The 18,063-nt window shown below is 43.1% G+C and overlaps 1 protein-coding gene across 1 annotated transcript in view; it reads left to right on the top strand.

The window, feature by feature from the left end:
* The first annotated feature begins 1,369 nt into the window (after window positions 1-1,369).
* The window catches only part of LOC101794763 (AN1-type zinc finger protein 3), a 132,174-nt gene continuing 115,480 nt past the window's right edge, over window positions 1,370-18,063 (top strand). Inside the window, exon 1 of the mRNA XM_038176192.2 lies at window positions 1,370-1,524. Within this exon, the coding sequence (XP_038032120.1) occupies window positions 1,454-1,524 (71 nt within the window). The 5' untranslated portion in view covers window positions 1,370-1,453. The remainder of the gene's footprint in view (window positions 1,525-18,063) is intronic.

The raw sequence follows: 18,063 nt of genomic DNA, 5'->3' as shown, positions 1-18,063 counted from the left end.
GGTCAGCCTGAGCCTTGATGGCTGTTGGATAAACCAACTGCTGCTAGTGAGCTCCGTCACAAACCTCTCTTCAGAAGCAGCCTGTTTACATGAGTGTAATTAAATTTTAACACATACAGAAGTTTTAGGCTTGTATCTGTGCATTCCGTAACGAGTTTTCTCCCTCTGCTATGAATTAATTTGATACAAAATTCTTAAAGATGGTCAGTATTTAAGCCGAAAGGGTTTGGACAGAATTAATTAGCTGTTCACCAAGACCTACACACTCCAGGGTTTGTTAACAACGTTTATTACTTTCGATGTTAACCATCTTTGGGTTTAGGTTCAAAGTCGAACCCTAAGGTAACACCACCTCAGGAATGTGTTACAGTTCCACCTGCAGAATCACCACACGCCATTTTTTCCACAAAGAGGTCAAAAGAGCCATTTCTGGCAGGGGGCCGGCGTTATTTCCCCCTCACAGGGGCACCCAAGGCACCGTACGGCTGCCGCTGAGGCCGCCTTCACCCCGGCCATTCCCCCCCCAACCCGGGGCCAGCACTGCCCCCATTCCCACCGCTGAGGCCAGCCCTCAGCTCAGCCGCGCACAGAACACAGGACAGCAGCGTGCTTTAGGAACGGGGCCGTTTATTATTTGCTGTAATTATTATTTGCCCGCAGAGGGGCGGGCAGCAGCCGAGGCGCTGCGTGCTGACAGCGGCGCGGCCCCACCGGGCCCCGCTGGGCCACCGGCCCGCTTCCGCGTCGCGGGGCTACTGCGCATGCGCCGCCACGGCCGGCCCCCCTCCTTCCCTCCCTCCCTCCCCCGGCGTTCGCCGGCTGTACCACCATGGCGTAACGTGTGGGTGGAGGTGGCCGCGGGGTAGAGGAGCCAGCCGGCCCTGAGAGCGCGGGCAGCCCCTCACGGCCTCTTTATAGAGATATCCGTTCCCTGCTAGAGTGTTCGGGTGTTTCCTCAGCTCGCTTTTCCCCTCATCCCCACTCCCTTTCAACGCCGTCTCCCCCCGGGGCACCGCATTGGTACGGGCCGCTCCCAGCTGATCCGGCGGCCGGGCGCAACCATCGCGCTCAGGCCGGGGGGGAGGCGAGGTGCCGGGGCCGGACCCGTGCCTGTGCCCGTGGAGAGGGGAGGGGCGGGGAGGGGGGCGCATTGTTGAGTCAGGGGCCGAGCGGCGCGGACGGGCGCACCTCTCCGCGGCGCCGGGGGGGGGGACGTCACAGCGGGCGGGCGGCACCGCGGGCCTTGCCGCTAGGGCGCGGCCGGCCCCCCCCGGGAGGACACCCCTCCGCCGCCTCCCCGGTGGTGGCGCCCGGCTCCAGCTGACCGGCCTGGAATCCCGGCTCCCAGCCCCGCCGCCCCCCCCCCTCCTCCTCCTCCTCCTCCTCCTCCTCCCCCCCACCGCCCGCCCGCCGCCGCCCCGGCCCCGGCCTCGGCCTCGGCCCCGGCCCCGTCATGGGAGACGCCGGCAGCGAGCGCAGCAAGGCGCCCAGCCTGCCGCCGCGCTGCCCCTGCGGCTTCTGGGGGTAAGCCAGGGCCCCGCGGGGCCGGGAGGGGCGGCGGTGGGGGGGGGGGGGGGGGGGGGGCGTTGTGGCCCCCTCAGTGTGGGGTTGGGGCCGGGTTGGGGCTGGTTGGGGCCCTCAGGTGGGGGCAGGCCCGGCTGTGAGCCCCCCCCGGGTCCCTCTGGGTCCCTCTGGGTCCCCCTGCCCAGCCCCACAGGGAGCCGGGGGGTGTAGGGGGGTGTAGGGGAGGTTTGGGGGGGGCAGGTCGCACTGCTCCCCTCAGGGCAAGGGGAAAACGCCGTGTGAAATGGTGGTCCCGGCCCCTCGGCAGCCCCACGGCCTGCCTGGCTGCTGGCCGGCCTCCTGCCAGGAAGGGAGAGGTAGGGCCGCTGCCACAGAGCCCAAAGTGGGGTGGAAATACAAAGCCAGGCCCTCGCTCACCCCTTACCCACCCTAGGGTGCTGGGCGTGCTCCCATCGCCGGTCATTTATAGTTAATATCAGGGGTAGCGTGGCAGGTGGTGTGCTGCCAGGCACACGCCATCACAAACCGCCCCTAACACACATACATATACCCATATATATATCCCCTATTAGTCCCTAATGCTCCCGCTGACGAAATGCTCAAAACCCACAGGACTGCGCAGGCTTCTGGGGGCTCACCTGAGCTTTGGGCTTGCCCCTGGTTGTGCCTTCCTGGGATTTGTGGCGTGCAATGTAAGGTGCTGGGGGGAAGGAGGTGCGATGAGGGCGATTTAGCGGTGTCGCTGTACCTGGGGTGCGCCCACCGGAGTGGCAGGATTTCATGTGAAATCCATTTTCGCGAGTTATGGCCAAAAACGTGGAGCGCAACGTACGCCGTGGCCCTGCCGGGAGTGATTATGCAAGGCATGTTACAAATATGCAGTAAATTGTTTTTGTTAATTCCTGTTTTCTTAGGCTCCCATGTTTGGAGCTGATGCTTGCTTTCTGCAGCGTGGTGGGGAGCAAGTCGCTGCTGTCTCTAAGGCAGCGCACCACCCGCCTCCTGTAACCTGATCTTGGCGTGAAGGGAGAGTCACTGAAAGTTGAAAGTGAACTTTTCCTCTGGGCTGAACTTTGGGGCTAGTTCAGAGGGTTGTGATAACAAGACAAAAATCTGGTGCGTCGTGTTTGAGGATCTGGTTAATGGTGACAGGAGGCCCTCAAGAAAACCCATTGCCCTTTGAAGCCATTACTCTTTTCTTAAAACCTACATTTCCCTTGAACAAACAATTACCAAAATGCTATTTGTTGCTCCCTTTCTACCAGGTGCCTTTCAATACTCTTTGGCAAGCTTTACATCTATATTTTCACTGCAAAAAATGAATAAATTGCACCATCAGCTTCCAGTCTGATGGCTTGTTGTGCTTCTCTGTCTTGAAGAAACTTAAGTGATGTCTTCTCCCTATTCACCTGGGCCTTGGCAGTGCTTGAAAAGATCTGCTGGTAAATCTGCATGGACATGCCCTTGTAGCAGCGTTGCACTGGCAGGAGTACTCATGGTGTCACAGTTTTATGCCAGCATTCTGAAGAAAGTAAGTCATGCTGGGATAAGGAGGTGTATGCCTCTGAAGCTGGAGTTCTGCTGCTCTCGGTGTCAGTTAGGGTCGTGCCAGCAACGTGTCTTAAAGAGGATGGAGTCTTCCTGGTGACCTGTATGTCGATTTGACACATGGAATAACAGGGCCATGCTTGCCTTTCGCTGCAGGATTATAGCATTTAATCCTATGAAAAGTTCTAAAACTTGCAACTTGATGAAATAATTTCAGTAAATTTTCTAAAGAAAGGCATGTAGAGGGATAGCTTTGCTTTGTTTCCTGGTCTGCATCAGTCCAGTGATGGAGAATCTTCGGATGCCCACTCTTGAGTGCTCCTGCACCATGCAGGCTGCAGAAGAGTTCATTGCCAGCAGATCAGACCGTGGGGTCTAGATGTTACATCTTGTGGCTGAGTGTAAAAGATAGCGTTGGGGCTTGGTGCTGGTGGTTTTGTTTGTTTTATTTTGGCTTGAATTTTATTTACTGCTAGCAATACCATTTATGGTGAGGTGAATACTTTTCTGCAGTAATCCACAAACAGCACTAAGGAAAATATTGAGAAAAGCATTAAGAAAACCATTGAAGTAAGCTGTGGATCTGTGGGCTGAACTTTGCCTATCGATGCATAGTCATAAAGTAGCTCCTGAAGTACACATTGGTCTTGCAGTGGTATGTGAAGGGTTAGTGAGAGGACTGTACATACTATCGCATTAAAGTTGGAGGGGTTCTTTTAAAATGCTGAGTTTTACATTAGAAATTCAGATCCTGTAGGTTGCAGGAATCTCTGGTGACTGGAAAACTACTAAACTCTTGATGTTTCAAGATCTAAGAGACTGAAAAATGAACAACTGAAAGAAGGGACTTGAGTGAGCCTGCTCAGAACTTCTGAAACATCTGCTAAAGGTCAACAACTAACGTTTTCTTACCTTTTGTGGAAGATCACAGAAGCCATCCTTAAATCTTCTGCAGACTTCCCCTTCTCTTTAGTATGTCCAGTCTGTCATTTTTGCTCCAGTGAGGTTCAGATGGAACACGGAGATCATCTTTATGTTTTTACAAAATCATCTCGCACAGATAGCCTCAATTGGGCAAGCCTCATCTGTATTGATTTATTTATGAAAAATTCACACAGCTTGCTGTTTGGAAATATTTTACCCCCTGCTCTTTCTATTTTTATATCTTAAACTTCAGTTAGTTGCAACTGTTTCACTTTTTATTGGAATAGTTTTTGTGTATAAAGGTTGGAAAGGGTGCAGTGTGCAAGATGTTATTTTAGATTACTTCATTTAGGGTTTATGCTGTGCTTAGCTTCTCATTCTTATGATCTGGAAAAAATCTTCTTTTTCTGATTAACAGACCATGTAACATTTTTTTCTTAGATGAGTGGATTTCAGAAACCAGCCTTTTCTGACATATATAAAATCTTCAGCTCTGTGTTAATAAATACATGAAAATACTACTATATATATATATATTCCAGTTAAGCCACTTTGCTTATTAGAGATGAGGCATAATCCTTTAATGAACTTCATGTTGGCAGTTCCCCATCGGCTTCTGAAGGGCTCCACAAAGGTTTCACTTGCGTATAGCTCATCAAAGGGCTGGGGCTTTTGCTATTACACTGTTACATGTGTGGATGAGACTTGAGAGCTGAAATACTCCTTGGCTGGCAGAAGTGCACATTGTGAAGGAGCAAGTCAGAGGGCAACGCTGCTGGGATTCAGATTGTACCATAGTGAATGCTGCTTGGTTTTCTTATGGTCCAGATGATGCCAGACCATCGCGCTTCGTGCCTTCGAACCAGGAAAGAAGGGAATATGCTAATGGACATAAAAGAAATGAATTCCATTCTTGAAATGGTGGCGACCAGCAGGAAGTTGATTGAAAACACAGTACGATTAGTTTCATCTCATCTTATTTCTGGCACTATAAGGTACTGTAGTCAGCTGAAACTGATGGCGATGCTGTTTGAGAACACGCCAGCAGGGGTTTTGCAGGATGATACCATTTGTTCTGCCTTCTCTGACACTGCATGCATCATAGGCATGGTGAGGCATTGTGCCCCAAGCATGATGTGCAGACCCAATCCGGAGTTTATTTCAGAGTCTGGATTTTCCAGTTACTTGTGTATCACCAGGGCCCTGCCATGCCAAACTGGCTCTTCTCTCAATTTTGTTTCCTAAAATTAAAACACTTGATGAAATGGTGCATCATTTAACCTAAGCATGATTAGCTTGTGACTATATATCACCAAAGCTTTTTTTTGCTTATAAGCAGCTAATGACATATATATATGTATGTATGTATGTGCCGTTAACGAGCTGCCTCTTTGGCTAATCTTTTCCTTCTTTTTTTATGGGTGATTGCAGCTGTTCATTCCATAGGAGCTCTCAGTGGCTGTCCATTTATACTTTCTAATCTCATAGGCTGTGTACGTCATCCTCAATGAATAATGCCTTCATAAACCTAATTTGAAGTACTGTTGAAACACTCCATAGATGTTCCAAAGTGAGGCTTGATGAAACTGTAGAAATAGGCCCCTTTCCCTCTGAGAATTAGTTTTTGCTGGCCTTGAATCATGCAGTTACTTAGGCTTTCTCTTACTCTATCTTTGGATCAGATGCTAGAAAAAGTAACGACGTTGGCAGCTTATGCAAGTCAGTGCATCCAGTACCAAACAAGTCAGCGTTTATTAGCCCTCAGTACTAACTGAGGTCTTTGAGTGCCCAGGGAGGACACAACAAGTGCCTGGGGTAGCCGTGTGTGGGTAGTGCTGTGCGAGGGGCAGGGTGTCTCTGCAGTGCTACTGCTGACAAGAAATGCCAATTCTTTCAGTTGTGATATGTTGATCTGAATGAATAAATACATTAATGATGCTTGTGTTTTAGGAAGGCTAACTCTTGCTGTGCTGTACAAGACCCAAAACGTGTTTTTCTAAGAATAAAAGCTTACTTGCTTTTATTACTTTCAAGTGTGCTATAATACAAGTAAAATTAACTTCCATAGAATTACACGAACATTTATAGGCCATCTATTTCAGTGAGCTAGAGTTGGTTTGAATCAGGTAATTAATTTGCCTGAAGTGGTCCTTATATTTTGTTTTGGCTTTAGCTTATGGCTAAAATACTTGAATTTCTTTTTATATACTATAAATGAACTTATTAAATACTATGTTAAATTCTTGGGTGAAAGTGAGTGGAGCAGTTTGTAGTTAAAGCCATCTTTAACTGCTGCGAGGTAGGTGTATTGCACAAATTGAAAGAAGAAATTATTTAACTAACAGAAACAAAAGGCCTAATGAGGAATTGGTCTAGTCACAGCTTTTCCAAGGAAATGCTGCAGAGGATGTTGAGAAACTTTGGACAGACGATGAATTTTTTTGCTTGGATTTAAATTGTAGAAGATACCGAGGATTATGAGACATGGAGAAGCTTCAATCTAAGGAGACAGTGGAGAGAAAAATTGGACTTTGTCACGTTCCCTGTTTGAATAACAATATACAGAATGAAGAACAAAAGCTTGTGAGGTTCTTGGGACTTCCCTCAGTCATAACACAACTAACAGAGCATCTCAACTAAAGTCAAAAGGTAGACTTTTTCTATCCAGCAAACAATTTCTTTTTGCAACCACAGTCACCAGGAAGATACTCCATTTTGGATCGAGGCTTAGCTTTCTTTTTGCTGCAGAAGCTGACCTTTGGGAGTAGGGGTTACTGGCACTTGAAGTAAAAGCAGATGAATTGGATTTGATATTTTAACTGTAATAAGCTCTCTTCTAGGAATGTGAAAACAATGCTTTCTTCTGCGGTGCTTAACAGAATAGACAAAACAGAAAGGAGATTTTGTTATTTAATAGAAAACAGCTGTTCTGGATCATGCCAGAGATGCATCCAGCCCCAACTCTGATTTTGGGTGATAAGTGATGCTGGGGAGTAAGTGTAAGAACAGAGCAGGCATGCAGCGATGCTTATCTTGGTATATTCCTCCTTTACTTCTGGCAGTCTGACATGGGGCTGTCCTCCGTTTTATAGGTGTGTGGCTTAGCAGGGCTTAATTATTTTTATGAATTTGCATAATGACTTCTTGAATCCTTATGTACTCTTGACCCTCACAACATCCTGCAACAAGTAGTTCCATAATCTCTTTATGGGGGGGAAAAAAAAAGTAGTTGATTTTCTTTCCTTTAATCTTGCTATGTGATAATTTTAAGGAGTGAATAAATTCAAGCAGCTGGTGTATGAGGGTGTTTTGTTTAAGAAGATCCAAAAATAGGCCTGCTTGATTAAAACTGTCTGTTTACTTCTTCAGGGAAGCCAGAATTTGAGAAAACAAACACTTGCTTAAACTATGAGTTTATTCAAAATCTTGATATAAAATGTTGTAGAAATACTTCCTAATTATAGATCGATGTGCTGCTAATTATAGACAGCTGTATCCAGCACCTTTTAATCTAACCAAATTCCTCAGTGGTCAGAATGAAATTTGGTTTCGTTCTGCTGCTTCTACTGGTGGAGCAAAGAGGGATGAAGCAGGTTTTGTGTGCTGCTTTTGGAAGCTTGGAGGAGTTGAGAGTAACAAGTTGCTGTGTCTGCGTCACCGGCCAGGTGTCCATCTTTGTGTCAGTCAGTGTCGTCTTCGTTTTGTTTGTAAACTGTGATTAGCTGAAGGTATTGGCAATGATTACTCCTCAGGTAATGCTATGAAATATCTGTCACGCTAGTAAAATGTTCAACTGTTGTGTGGCTGCATAGATGTATCATGTTTTGTGTATTGCTTCACTTCACTGAGCGTGCTTCAGGTTGTCTGGCGTTCCTAATGGTAAGCCCAGGCTGTTTGAAGGTTAGAACACAGGTATCGGTTTTGAGGACATCCTGCTCTTGTTCTTAATTGCATAAGCTTTAACTATTTCAACATCAAACTTCCACAGAAATGTTAATGTCCCTGCTGCGTGTCGGGCCCACGGGGCCCAACGTGTAATATTAAAGCCTCAAAATGATGGAAGCCTCACAAGCCAGTGTTTCCTTTAATGCTTTGCATCGCTGCGATTTCAACATCTTAACTTCAGAGAGTGATCCATGATGGATGCATGCATTGGAGATGTTTGGTTTGGACTGGAATATTTTCATTAACATGCTATGCCAATTATTAATGGGTTTTAAAATTATTTTAAATTAGAAGTTTGTGTATGTAAATAAACACAGGCTTCTTAAGAGGCAGTTGGTGGAAATTACCGATGTGATATGTTTTCTCAGTGAAATGATGCTTATATTCTTTGAAGTTTTAAATGCTACAGTACTCCTCTATCTCCTCAAATATATGACCCTGCCTGGCTCACTTTGGGTCTTTAAAGTGTTGGCACAGTATCTCGTGGCAGTTTTTGGATGATATTTGACCTTGACTACAGTGAAACTCTTATCTGGATCTCAGAGAGAAGCTTCATATTCAGTTCAGGCAGGTAAATCAGAATGATCTGTTCTCTCCCCCTTTTTGCTCAGATGGCACTGTAGATGCCCTTGCTGTCTGTTCAGTGTCATCAGGGCTCACTAGCATGGAGTCTGTCCTTTATTTTTGGAAGAAGAATTAAAAATCAGGCATATATGCAGCATGGATTTACTTTCCTAGTTGACAAATTTGTGGAGGACCTTAGGTTTAAGTGGGGGTTTAAAATTTTTTTTTAACACTTTTTTAAATCATGTATCACAAGAGAAGTCAAACAGCTATGTATACATGTACATAGATCCATTTACAATAAATTATTCTTTACCTGTATTTAGGAAGATGTCTTAAATGAAGGATTTTAACATTCCAAGAATTGGAGACCCAAGACACTTGTAGACTGTTCAGTTTCTCTGTTAACAGTATCTGAACAGAAGCGTCGTGGAAAGTGCAACAATACCTGAATGGAGAAGTTGTTGTATTAGGAACTTGTGGATGGGTTTTTACATTGAATGGGTTCTCTGGGGTCTTCCAGTTATGAGCAGCAGGGACCTGCCCTATTCCAGGCTCATTGGGATTTGGTTCAGTTCCTGCCACTTAACCTGGCCACCATATGCCTGCTCTGAACTTGAATGATGTAGGTCAGTGCGAGGAAGATAAATTTCAGTTTCTTAATGATGTAATATTTTCATTAGTGTGCTAGGGGAATTCATTTTTAAAGTGACTTTCATTGACATTGTCATTTAATCTATATACGTTGGCTAGTGTTAGACTGACAGTGTTTATTTGGTGCAAATTAGAGTAATTGTAAGTAATGAACAAATTTGAATGGAGCTGAAAAGTGGCTTTCTATAATTTTAATAAGCAGTGAGACAAACTGTGAGAAAGAGAGGGTTGGTGATTACCACCTGTACTTTCTGACTCTACTGCTGTAGTGTGCTGCTGGGTGAGTTGTTTGAATTGGGGCCTCTTTTGCAATGTATGCACTTAACTTCTTGTTTGAATGAAGAAATTCTATTTAATTTCTAAGCATGGAAGATAGCCTCCTAATTGTGCAGGATCCGAAGCCATGTCCTCATGGACTTAATGTGACTTTCTGAGATCAGCCCTGTTGCCGTAACAGCCGTGTTTTGATCCCTAATGATATGTTGGAGGTGTCTCGGGGGAAGTTGTGTGTACAAAGGAGGTAAAATGCTGCCTTTTGGAAAGGGTCCCTCGGTGCTGGAGGCTGCGTTGTCCTTCTAACCGTTGATCAGATTGATTTCTGGTCAAAGGTATTATCAATATTAGTCTAGACTGTTGATGAATCAGTTCTGGGTCTTCAAAACTTTTCTTCAGCAAATATCCAGCATTGCTCAATAAAATGCATTTTTAGCTAGACAAAGGTGAATCTTAGGTCAGGTATTGCTGACAAGAGTTTAATGTCAGCTGTAGTAATGCTTGCTCATTGTTAATGTCCTAGGGGGACTTTTTTAATCTCCTTCAGGGAACTAATGGACAGGAATGGTTTCTTAAACTGTCCAAGTGTTAACACATGCTGAAGATAGATTTCTAGTGTTGCCCTGAATCATTAACATATTAATCTATTCAAAATTTAATAATTCCTATTTTTAGAATCAATTTTTGACTGCATAGTTCTCTGAAGGAATGAAACACTGGATGTATTTTAACGTAGTGTGATTCTGTAATAAAAGTGCCTTCCAATTTTAATTTTATGTTTGTCTAATTCGGTTTTTAATGGCAAAACTCTTATGGAAAATATTAGGGTTTCATTTTTAAAAATGCTCACAGTGTTAGGAGATTGAAAATACGGTAGTTCTTTGGAGCAGCTGACGTTTTGGGTTTTGGTTTTAGATAGGAGTGTGGAGCTGAGCTATAATTGATAAAGGGCTATTAGGAATAGTCCACATATACTCAATAATTTACCTCATTAACCTAGGTGCTCATTCTTCTTTGGAGCTTTTAAAAGAAAACAATTAAGAATAGTACCCGAACACTTAAGATTTCTTCACATTGGAGCTTTGTGATTAATACTTCATTACAAAGTCATTGAAATTAAACTTGCCTTGGAAATAATTAACTGCAGATGGAACAAACTGACTCCGCGTTAGATTTAAGGAAGCAGACCGACTGATATTTGTAACTCCTGGTGTTGTCCAATGCACGGAGTGTTTGTGATACTCTAAAATAGACATGCTAGAAGTGTTTCTTCTCTAGAACTAGTTATTCTAAGTCCATTATAACTGGAAGTGTTCAATGTCACTACATCCTCTTCTCTTCTTTTGCCTGTAGTTTCTTAGAAGAGTCATTGGTTTTATGTTGGGCACTAGGCATATTGCAGTTTCAACTTCATGCTTGGGTACGGTGATTCCAGATCTATAGATATAATTCCCCTAATGCTGAGTGCCATTCCCTTTTGCCTTCCATGTATTTAATAGCTAGAAGTCCTTGACATTGAAGTTTGTTGGACCATGTTTTTTCACATGCATGTTTTCCTTCATTAATGAATCACGTATCACTCTTTATTTAATTCCACAGTGGTTTAGGAGCCCTGACTGGAAGTCCTGGTAGCGGGGAGTGTTTACAGCTTCCCAAGCCCTGTCCTCCATAGAGAGGTGTTTATTTTAAATCAGCACTTGCTGTAAAACAACGCTGACCCATTGACATGTTGTTTCCAAGGATATCCGTGTTGAAGGAAGTGTTTGTGGTGGGTGGAGGAAGCTTCTTTCAATCAGGAGAGTTGCTATGCAATTAGGAGAGCAAGAACCGCCTGCATTACACATCTGCAAGGCTCAGGTGGTTTCGTAGCATGCTCCTGATGAAGATAGGGCCCCATTATTATCCATTATTCTGTGATGCAGTGTTTCCTTTTGCTATTAATGTTCTCATGTGACTAATTCAGGCACGACCAGAAATCTTTCTGGTGAATAATTAACGCTTCCTGTCCTGCTCAAGTGGCTTGTAAGGACGGATTCAGATAGTAAAGGAAAAAACACCGTGATGTATGTCATTAGGTAGTAAGTTAAGCAAATGCATTGCATCATTCTTTCAAAATAAAGTAAAATACTGGAAATTTCATCACTTACTGGCATAGCAGGAACTTTACTATTACAGGTTAGAATTCGGTTGCCTGAGCTGACATGTCCTCTGAAATGCATCTGAAATTCAGATAACTGCAATTACTGCTTGCTTTTGTAACCACTAATTGGGAAGCCAAACTAAACAGCGCTAGGCCACTCTCAGCAACTGAAATCTGCAGCTTTCAGACAATGTAGCAGAGCTTGCTGTAGTTGTTGGTTTCCTGTTCTGTGTGTCCTCAGATCAGTTTCCCAGCACATTGCTAGGTGTCTAGATGACAAAAAGTGATTGAGCCACTTTCCTATTGGTGTTCTTTCTGTCATTACTGTTTCTGTTTGCTGAATTACTAGTGGCTTGCTGACTTCTTTAGCAATATGTTTTGTTGCAAACTTTGGTACAGAAATGCTTTTAAGTAGTCTTTATGTTGCAACTTTATGTGCATATAATTCTTGGAAGTGTTTTATGTGTATACACAGAGAATTAATAATTTCTTTGCAGTTTTTGATATAAAAAAAAATAAAAACTGAAATGATTTGTCCTGAAGTAGTCATCATATAGTTAGTGTAGCTGATGACTTGACTGTAGCACAGAAGACTGCTCATACACATTTATGAGTTTTGAGGATTAAAGTCTCTCTAAGTATCTTTTCTTTGTTGGGCCAACTATTCTAGCAGTATTTTTCTTGATACAAATGTCATACAAAATAAAAGAGAAGGTTTGGGGGTTTTAGTTAGTTTTGAGGACTACTTAAGGCCATTCAGCCAGTAACTATTTCAGTGATTTTAGGGGCCATATATATTTGCACCACTAAGGTTTATGTGGTGAGACTGGTGCTCCAAAACCAGGGTTGCTCCTGAGGCTTGTATTCTCTGGGCATGGTGATGGCAGTTGGAGAAGAGGGTAGGGGGAATGGTATAGATGATCCTTATCTTGGGTTTTATGGTTATTTGATTAATCAGCAGTGCTTTCCTTTCTTCTGCTTAGCTTTCTTGTCCCTTATCATCTGTGCAAGACAAATTCTGAAAGTAGGTTTTACATTTTTGTTACATCAACTCAATACCCAGCATGCGAAATGTAGACCAACTGTTTGGACACGCCAGCTCCCTTCAGTATATGGGGAAGCTGCTCTGCTTTTTCCCAGTATATATCAAGGCATCACCCCTGTCTCCAAAATCAGTTCTGCCTGTATGCTTATGTTATCATGGCTGCAGCAGCGCTGCTGGTAGGAAATAGAAGATGTTTTCTACCAGTTAGCTGAATAGATGACCTTAGTTATTGCTTGCGTGGCTGCTGTCAGTTGGTATTTGTAGGTATGGTTCAGAAACTGTTGTTTCCGCTACAAACAGCTAGCAAGCATTGAACGTGGTATTACCTTTATCACAAAACATATTAGCTGATAGTTCAATTTGTCCATGTAAAGAAAGCTATGGACTTGTTTGATTCACTTTGATTCTGGTTGAATTAGTCAAATGTAAATGTTTCCTGTGAAAGTATAGGTGGCGTTTTCCTTTTCCCATAATGGAAAGAAAACATCTCCTTATTTGAGTTGACTCAAGGCAAAGTAATGCTTAGATAGCAAGAAGGTCCAAATTATTTGTTTGCCAGGCTAATGTTTGAAGGGGCAGTGTGTTAGGTGAAAGTACTAGGAAGTAAGGGGGCAAGAAAATCATGTACATGAAGTTCATAGCACACATATTTGCTATTCATTAGTTTAATTGTTAGAGATCCCTTTATTTGTCCTGTACCAGTTTCTCAAACTACTGCGGTGGAAGTGGAGAGGGAGGACTGTGTGCTGTCCTTACAGAAGGGGCCCTCCATGAGAAAGGATGGAAAAGGTGCACGGATGTTTAATGAAAAACTTTTCCAGGATTTTGCTTGACTTTTTTTTTTTGACACTTTTTTTTCTCTTGGAGATTAGAGATGACTGAAGAGGTATGAGTTGCTGCTGCTGCTTGCTTACTTAAACTTTTTAAATCCCTTTTAACTACTGCTTCTATTTAGGATTCGACATTTATTTGACGTGGATGATTGAGCAGTAGACTCGCAGTGTACAGCTCCAGCCTGGGACAGTGGTTAGGTGGTTAAAACTTTCTTGTTCTCCTTGTGTACGATGAGGTTACGCATACCTTGGATGAGTGTTCAGGATGAGGTAACGTTATGGGGCTCGTTTATTTTACCTGCTGTTAATGATCACTCAGTGCTTGGTTACGGGGCCTTTCCCTGAGATTACCGTCAGAAATGCCTCAATAGCTGATCCACCGAAGGGGCCTTCGCTGTTTGCTCTGCGTGCGTGTGAACAAAATATTTAACTTGGCCCTGATTTGCCCCAGCCCGAATGAGATGCAGTAAGTGTGCTGATTGTGATTTATCCCTTCGGTCTCAATTAGCAAAGGGAAATTGTAAGGAGCTGAAGCATTTTCCCACGTCTTCTCTATGTTATTTCAAAACAGGAAAATGATGCGGATAACATAATGGTTTCTGTGAGTGCTGTGATACCCTTGGTTTTGTTCATGTAAATAAATGTAGGCTGTCTGCTCTAAACACTTACAAAACAGTAAGAGCTACCTTGTGAAAATGACAACTGTGAAGATTGCAGTTTGCGTTTGCATTAATCTGGATCACCGAAGACGGCAAAGCCAAAATACCAGTCTGTGTAAAGGTTTCCTTCTCCTGTCACGGGATGAAGGATTGTTTTTTCACTAGATGTTTGAAACCCTTGAACTTTAAGCAGAACGTGCGTGCTGAATGCTTTCCGTACTGGTAATTGAAATGCGATTGCCTGGGAAGTGGGAGTGTGCTGCGGGAAACATGAGAAAGGACCGATGTGTTGCACAGAGGGTCTCACCCCAACGGGGCGCCTGGCACCCTTCTGGAAAGTGCTGCTCTCTGCTCTGTCACCCATCAAATGGCACACACAGCACCCGTTTCTCATGGCTAGCATGCTGGTGTATGGTCCTTAAGGGCTGTGCATTTATACCCAATGACTAGAACTGTTGTGGGGGAAAGCGAGCTGCCTGCTCAGCAGGATCTCCCACCCCAGCAGTGCAATGGGGGCCCCCAAAATGGGCTTTTGAGGGACAGAGTGGGACAGGATGGTGAAGCACATTCCCATTCTGATTATTCGCTTAGTTTCCTTGCTACCTTTTTTCTTCCAAGTCCTCGCAAGCAGGAAAGAAATACCAGGTTGTTTTATTTTTGTCAAAGAATAAAATTTACTATTTTGGGGTGACCTTGTTCTCTGCCCTCCAGCCATTTCTCAGAACTGCTATACCTGCATAAAGGCTTTAGTTACAGATCTGTAAGGAAAATGTCAAGTGGCTGGGCACAAAGTCTGATCTATCTTATTAATTAAATAGACACTGCAAGCTTCTCCACGTACTGTTTAAAATTATTTAAAAAAAAATCCTACTGCTTATGTGCGACTGTATTATGACAAAACGATTGGACTTTGAGTGAACAAGTAACATATTGGGGGTGATGTTTAAGATTTTGAGATCCTGGTAATTTATTTTCTTAAGGAAGTTGATAATTGGCTTTACGTTGTTGAGAAGGATAAGCTAATGCTTGTCTTGATTTAGTTGTACGAATCAGCATCTTTAATTTTCATGTTTAAAATGCAGAAGTGAACTGATGTAGGTAAAGCTGGTTGAATTTGGAGTTAGGATTTGTGGTCACCGAGTACCTCAACAGATTGGTTATGGCAGCGTTGTTTCCAAGTAGGACTCGGTGCTCTTGGTACCATGAACGCCCTGCTTTACAGAGCTGCCACAGGGACTGAAGTGTAAGATAAATACACTTCTGCTTAAAACTTAGGTTGTACTAGACCTAAACTTGGAACAGCAATATATCCGTCTATATCATTACAGCTAAAATATGAAAATGTTCAAAACAGCAAGAGCTCTCTGTCTTTCATAGGTAACAAGGCAAACAGTTCTTGTAACCAAGCGTCCTTCACTGAAAGTCCAAATATAAGAAAGGATTTCAAAGCATTTAAATGACTTGGGTCTCAAATCCCATTGACACTCTGTCTGCAGTTTGCACGTGTGAATGCGGGTCATAAACATATCGGGACTGATTAGTGTTGTATGTATCAATAGCAAGTGTTGTTTTTTTTTGTGGCCGTGGACAGAAATGAAACTATTTTCATTGTAGACATACAATGATTCCTTGGTGTCGTTGAGCAGTACTTTTTTGACTTGTTATTGGCAACTCTTTTATGTCTTCTTTAATTACCGGCAGAACTTATCTTTTATATTAAAAAATATTTTCCTCCCTAGTGAGAGTCGTCGCTCCACAGTAATTTATTATTGTTCCTGCACACAAATTGTCGTGGGGGAAGTATGGGCTCAGAATTACATTTGCACTGCATTTATGACTCTGACCGACCGTAGCGTATAGCTAACTTTTGTGTGTCGTGACCTATTTCCAAATGGTTTTGAGTTGGGACCTTCAGGTATTTGTTGTGCTTCACAAACGCAGGGTCACTGTTTTTTGTAAAAGAGGAGGACTCAGCACATAAGGATTTTTAGAGCCCACGCAGTGGTCTGCAAGCTTAAGGAAAAAAAAATGGAAATACAAAGTTTTCTATGTCTGTAATCCAGATGTTCTCCTGTTTATGTACAGTCATGCTGTGCAATGTTTAACTGTCTCATGACAACTTTCTCCTGTCCTTAACCCCTTTTCAGGACATACGCTCTAACAGCATGTCAGGAGCCTTGGTGGCCATAGGATTTTCGCTAAATAGGGTTATTGAGTATATTGCTTTAAGGAGGGAACATATAGGATTACTGAACCCAGTGGTAAGGCTCTGGGGAGCAATTTAGATGGTGGTAATGGTGGTAAAAAATAAAAATAAAAAGTAGGGCTTAAAATACAAGTTAAGTTCAGGTGTCCTGAATCAGCAGGTTCTCAAATTCACATACTTTCCTGTTAAATTCAGTAGAGACTTGGCAGGGGTATAGCTGTCATTAGTATGGACTTATAACATTCAATGTTATGAACTTAAAAGTAGTTTGCAGTATTTGTACTTTTATCACCAGTCTTTGCGATGAGAAACAGTTGATCTATACACCCAAAAAAAGCGTTAGTTTCAGTGAAACCTGGGTGCATGCCCTCTGTAAGACAGAAAGCTGCCCTTAGTCCAGAACAAGCGTTAAGCTCTCACGTCCCAGGGTGTGATGCTTGGTGTAGGACAGCTGCAGAAGCCTCAGTAACTTGGAAGATGAGTCAGGGATGACCAAATCAGTTATTCCATCCACACAAACTCTGCCTTTATAAATACAAGCAAAGTCAGTAGAATGTAAAGCTTTCATACAACGTAGCTTTTATGGAGCAGACTAATGTTTTTAGAGGTGTTCTGCTTTCCCTTAACCAGCCTTTCAATTTTTTGAGACTTTTCTCTGAACTCATACAGCTTTGTTCATATTACATACTATAAATGCCAGAAATCCAGCTGCAGTCACTGACCTTATGTGCTGTAATGGCAAGACAAAAAAATTTCAAAACCTTTGGTTCTGTTGTGTAAAGGGTAATGCTTTGTACATCAGGAAACTTCACTTAAGACCAGAATATTTAGCTGGTTAGCCAGGCCAGTTCATAGGGTTTTTTTTAAAACATGTAATAATTTTGTTCCAACTAAAAAGTAATGACTCAAAATAAAAGGCTTACCTTAAAGGAACAGAAAATGGCACAAGGAAAGACAGATATGACTGACTCATTGGCATCTGAGAAGATGGCTTGTTCAGAAACTTTTTTTCTTTCCCTGGACTGTTTTGTTCCTATTACTGGGGAGGCTTCTGGACTTTCTTGTGTGCTGGGAGATGAAATGTTTGTGGTGTGTTACCCAAGCCCTGCCCTCATCTTATGAACAGCTTTATGATAGGTGTTACAAAAAAGAAAAAGGAAGGAAAAATGAATGCTACTGCAGTGTATTCACAAGTTTCTTACACTGTAGCAAAAAACGAAAATAATAATAATAATAATAAAATAATCTTTTTTTCCTTTGAAACTGTTGACACAGCAGCAGTTGCATTGCTGTAGCTGATAGGTAAACTCTGCCAGGTGAGCTAGATAAATGAAAGTTAGTACTCTGTGTTGAAACTCTAAGGAAAGTGTTGGTTGCTGAAATGCAATGAATGAAAAAAATGTAGTTTTAGTTGCAGAAATAGTATGAGATTACTGGGGAGATGGGAGGATATGGGGTTTCCTCCTTTGTACTTTTTTTTTCTCTCCCCCAAGGAAGTGTATTTTAAGGGGGACTAACTTGTTTTATAAAGCTCAGGCATTTCATTTCAAATGCATAAATAGCCATGTGGTTCGTGAGTGTGTTCAGAAAGCTGACCCGAGCAATGCCTGGCCAAGCAGTGTGCCTTTCCTTCTGGACAGAACTAAGAGCTGACTGCCTGAGTGTGACAGATGCAGTGTGTTAGGTCTCTTGTACCACTTCTAATGAGATTAGGGCTTTCAGACAGCATGTTTCAGATGCCATAAATT

Source organism: Anas platyrhynchos, chromosome W (assembly GCF_047663525.1).
Source record: "Anas platyrhynchos isolate ZD024472 breed Pekin duck chromosome W, IASCAAS_PekinDuck_T2T, whole genome shotgun sequence".
NCBI classification, from domain to species: Eukaryota; Metazoa; Chordata; class Aves; order Anseriformes; family Anatidae; genus Anas; species Anas platyrhynchos.
Note: the sequence above shows the minus strand (reverse complement) of the source record. Positions and strands in the feature narration are given on the sequence as shown.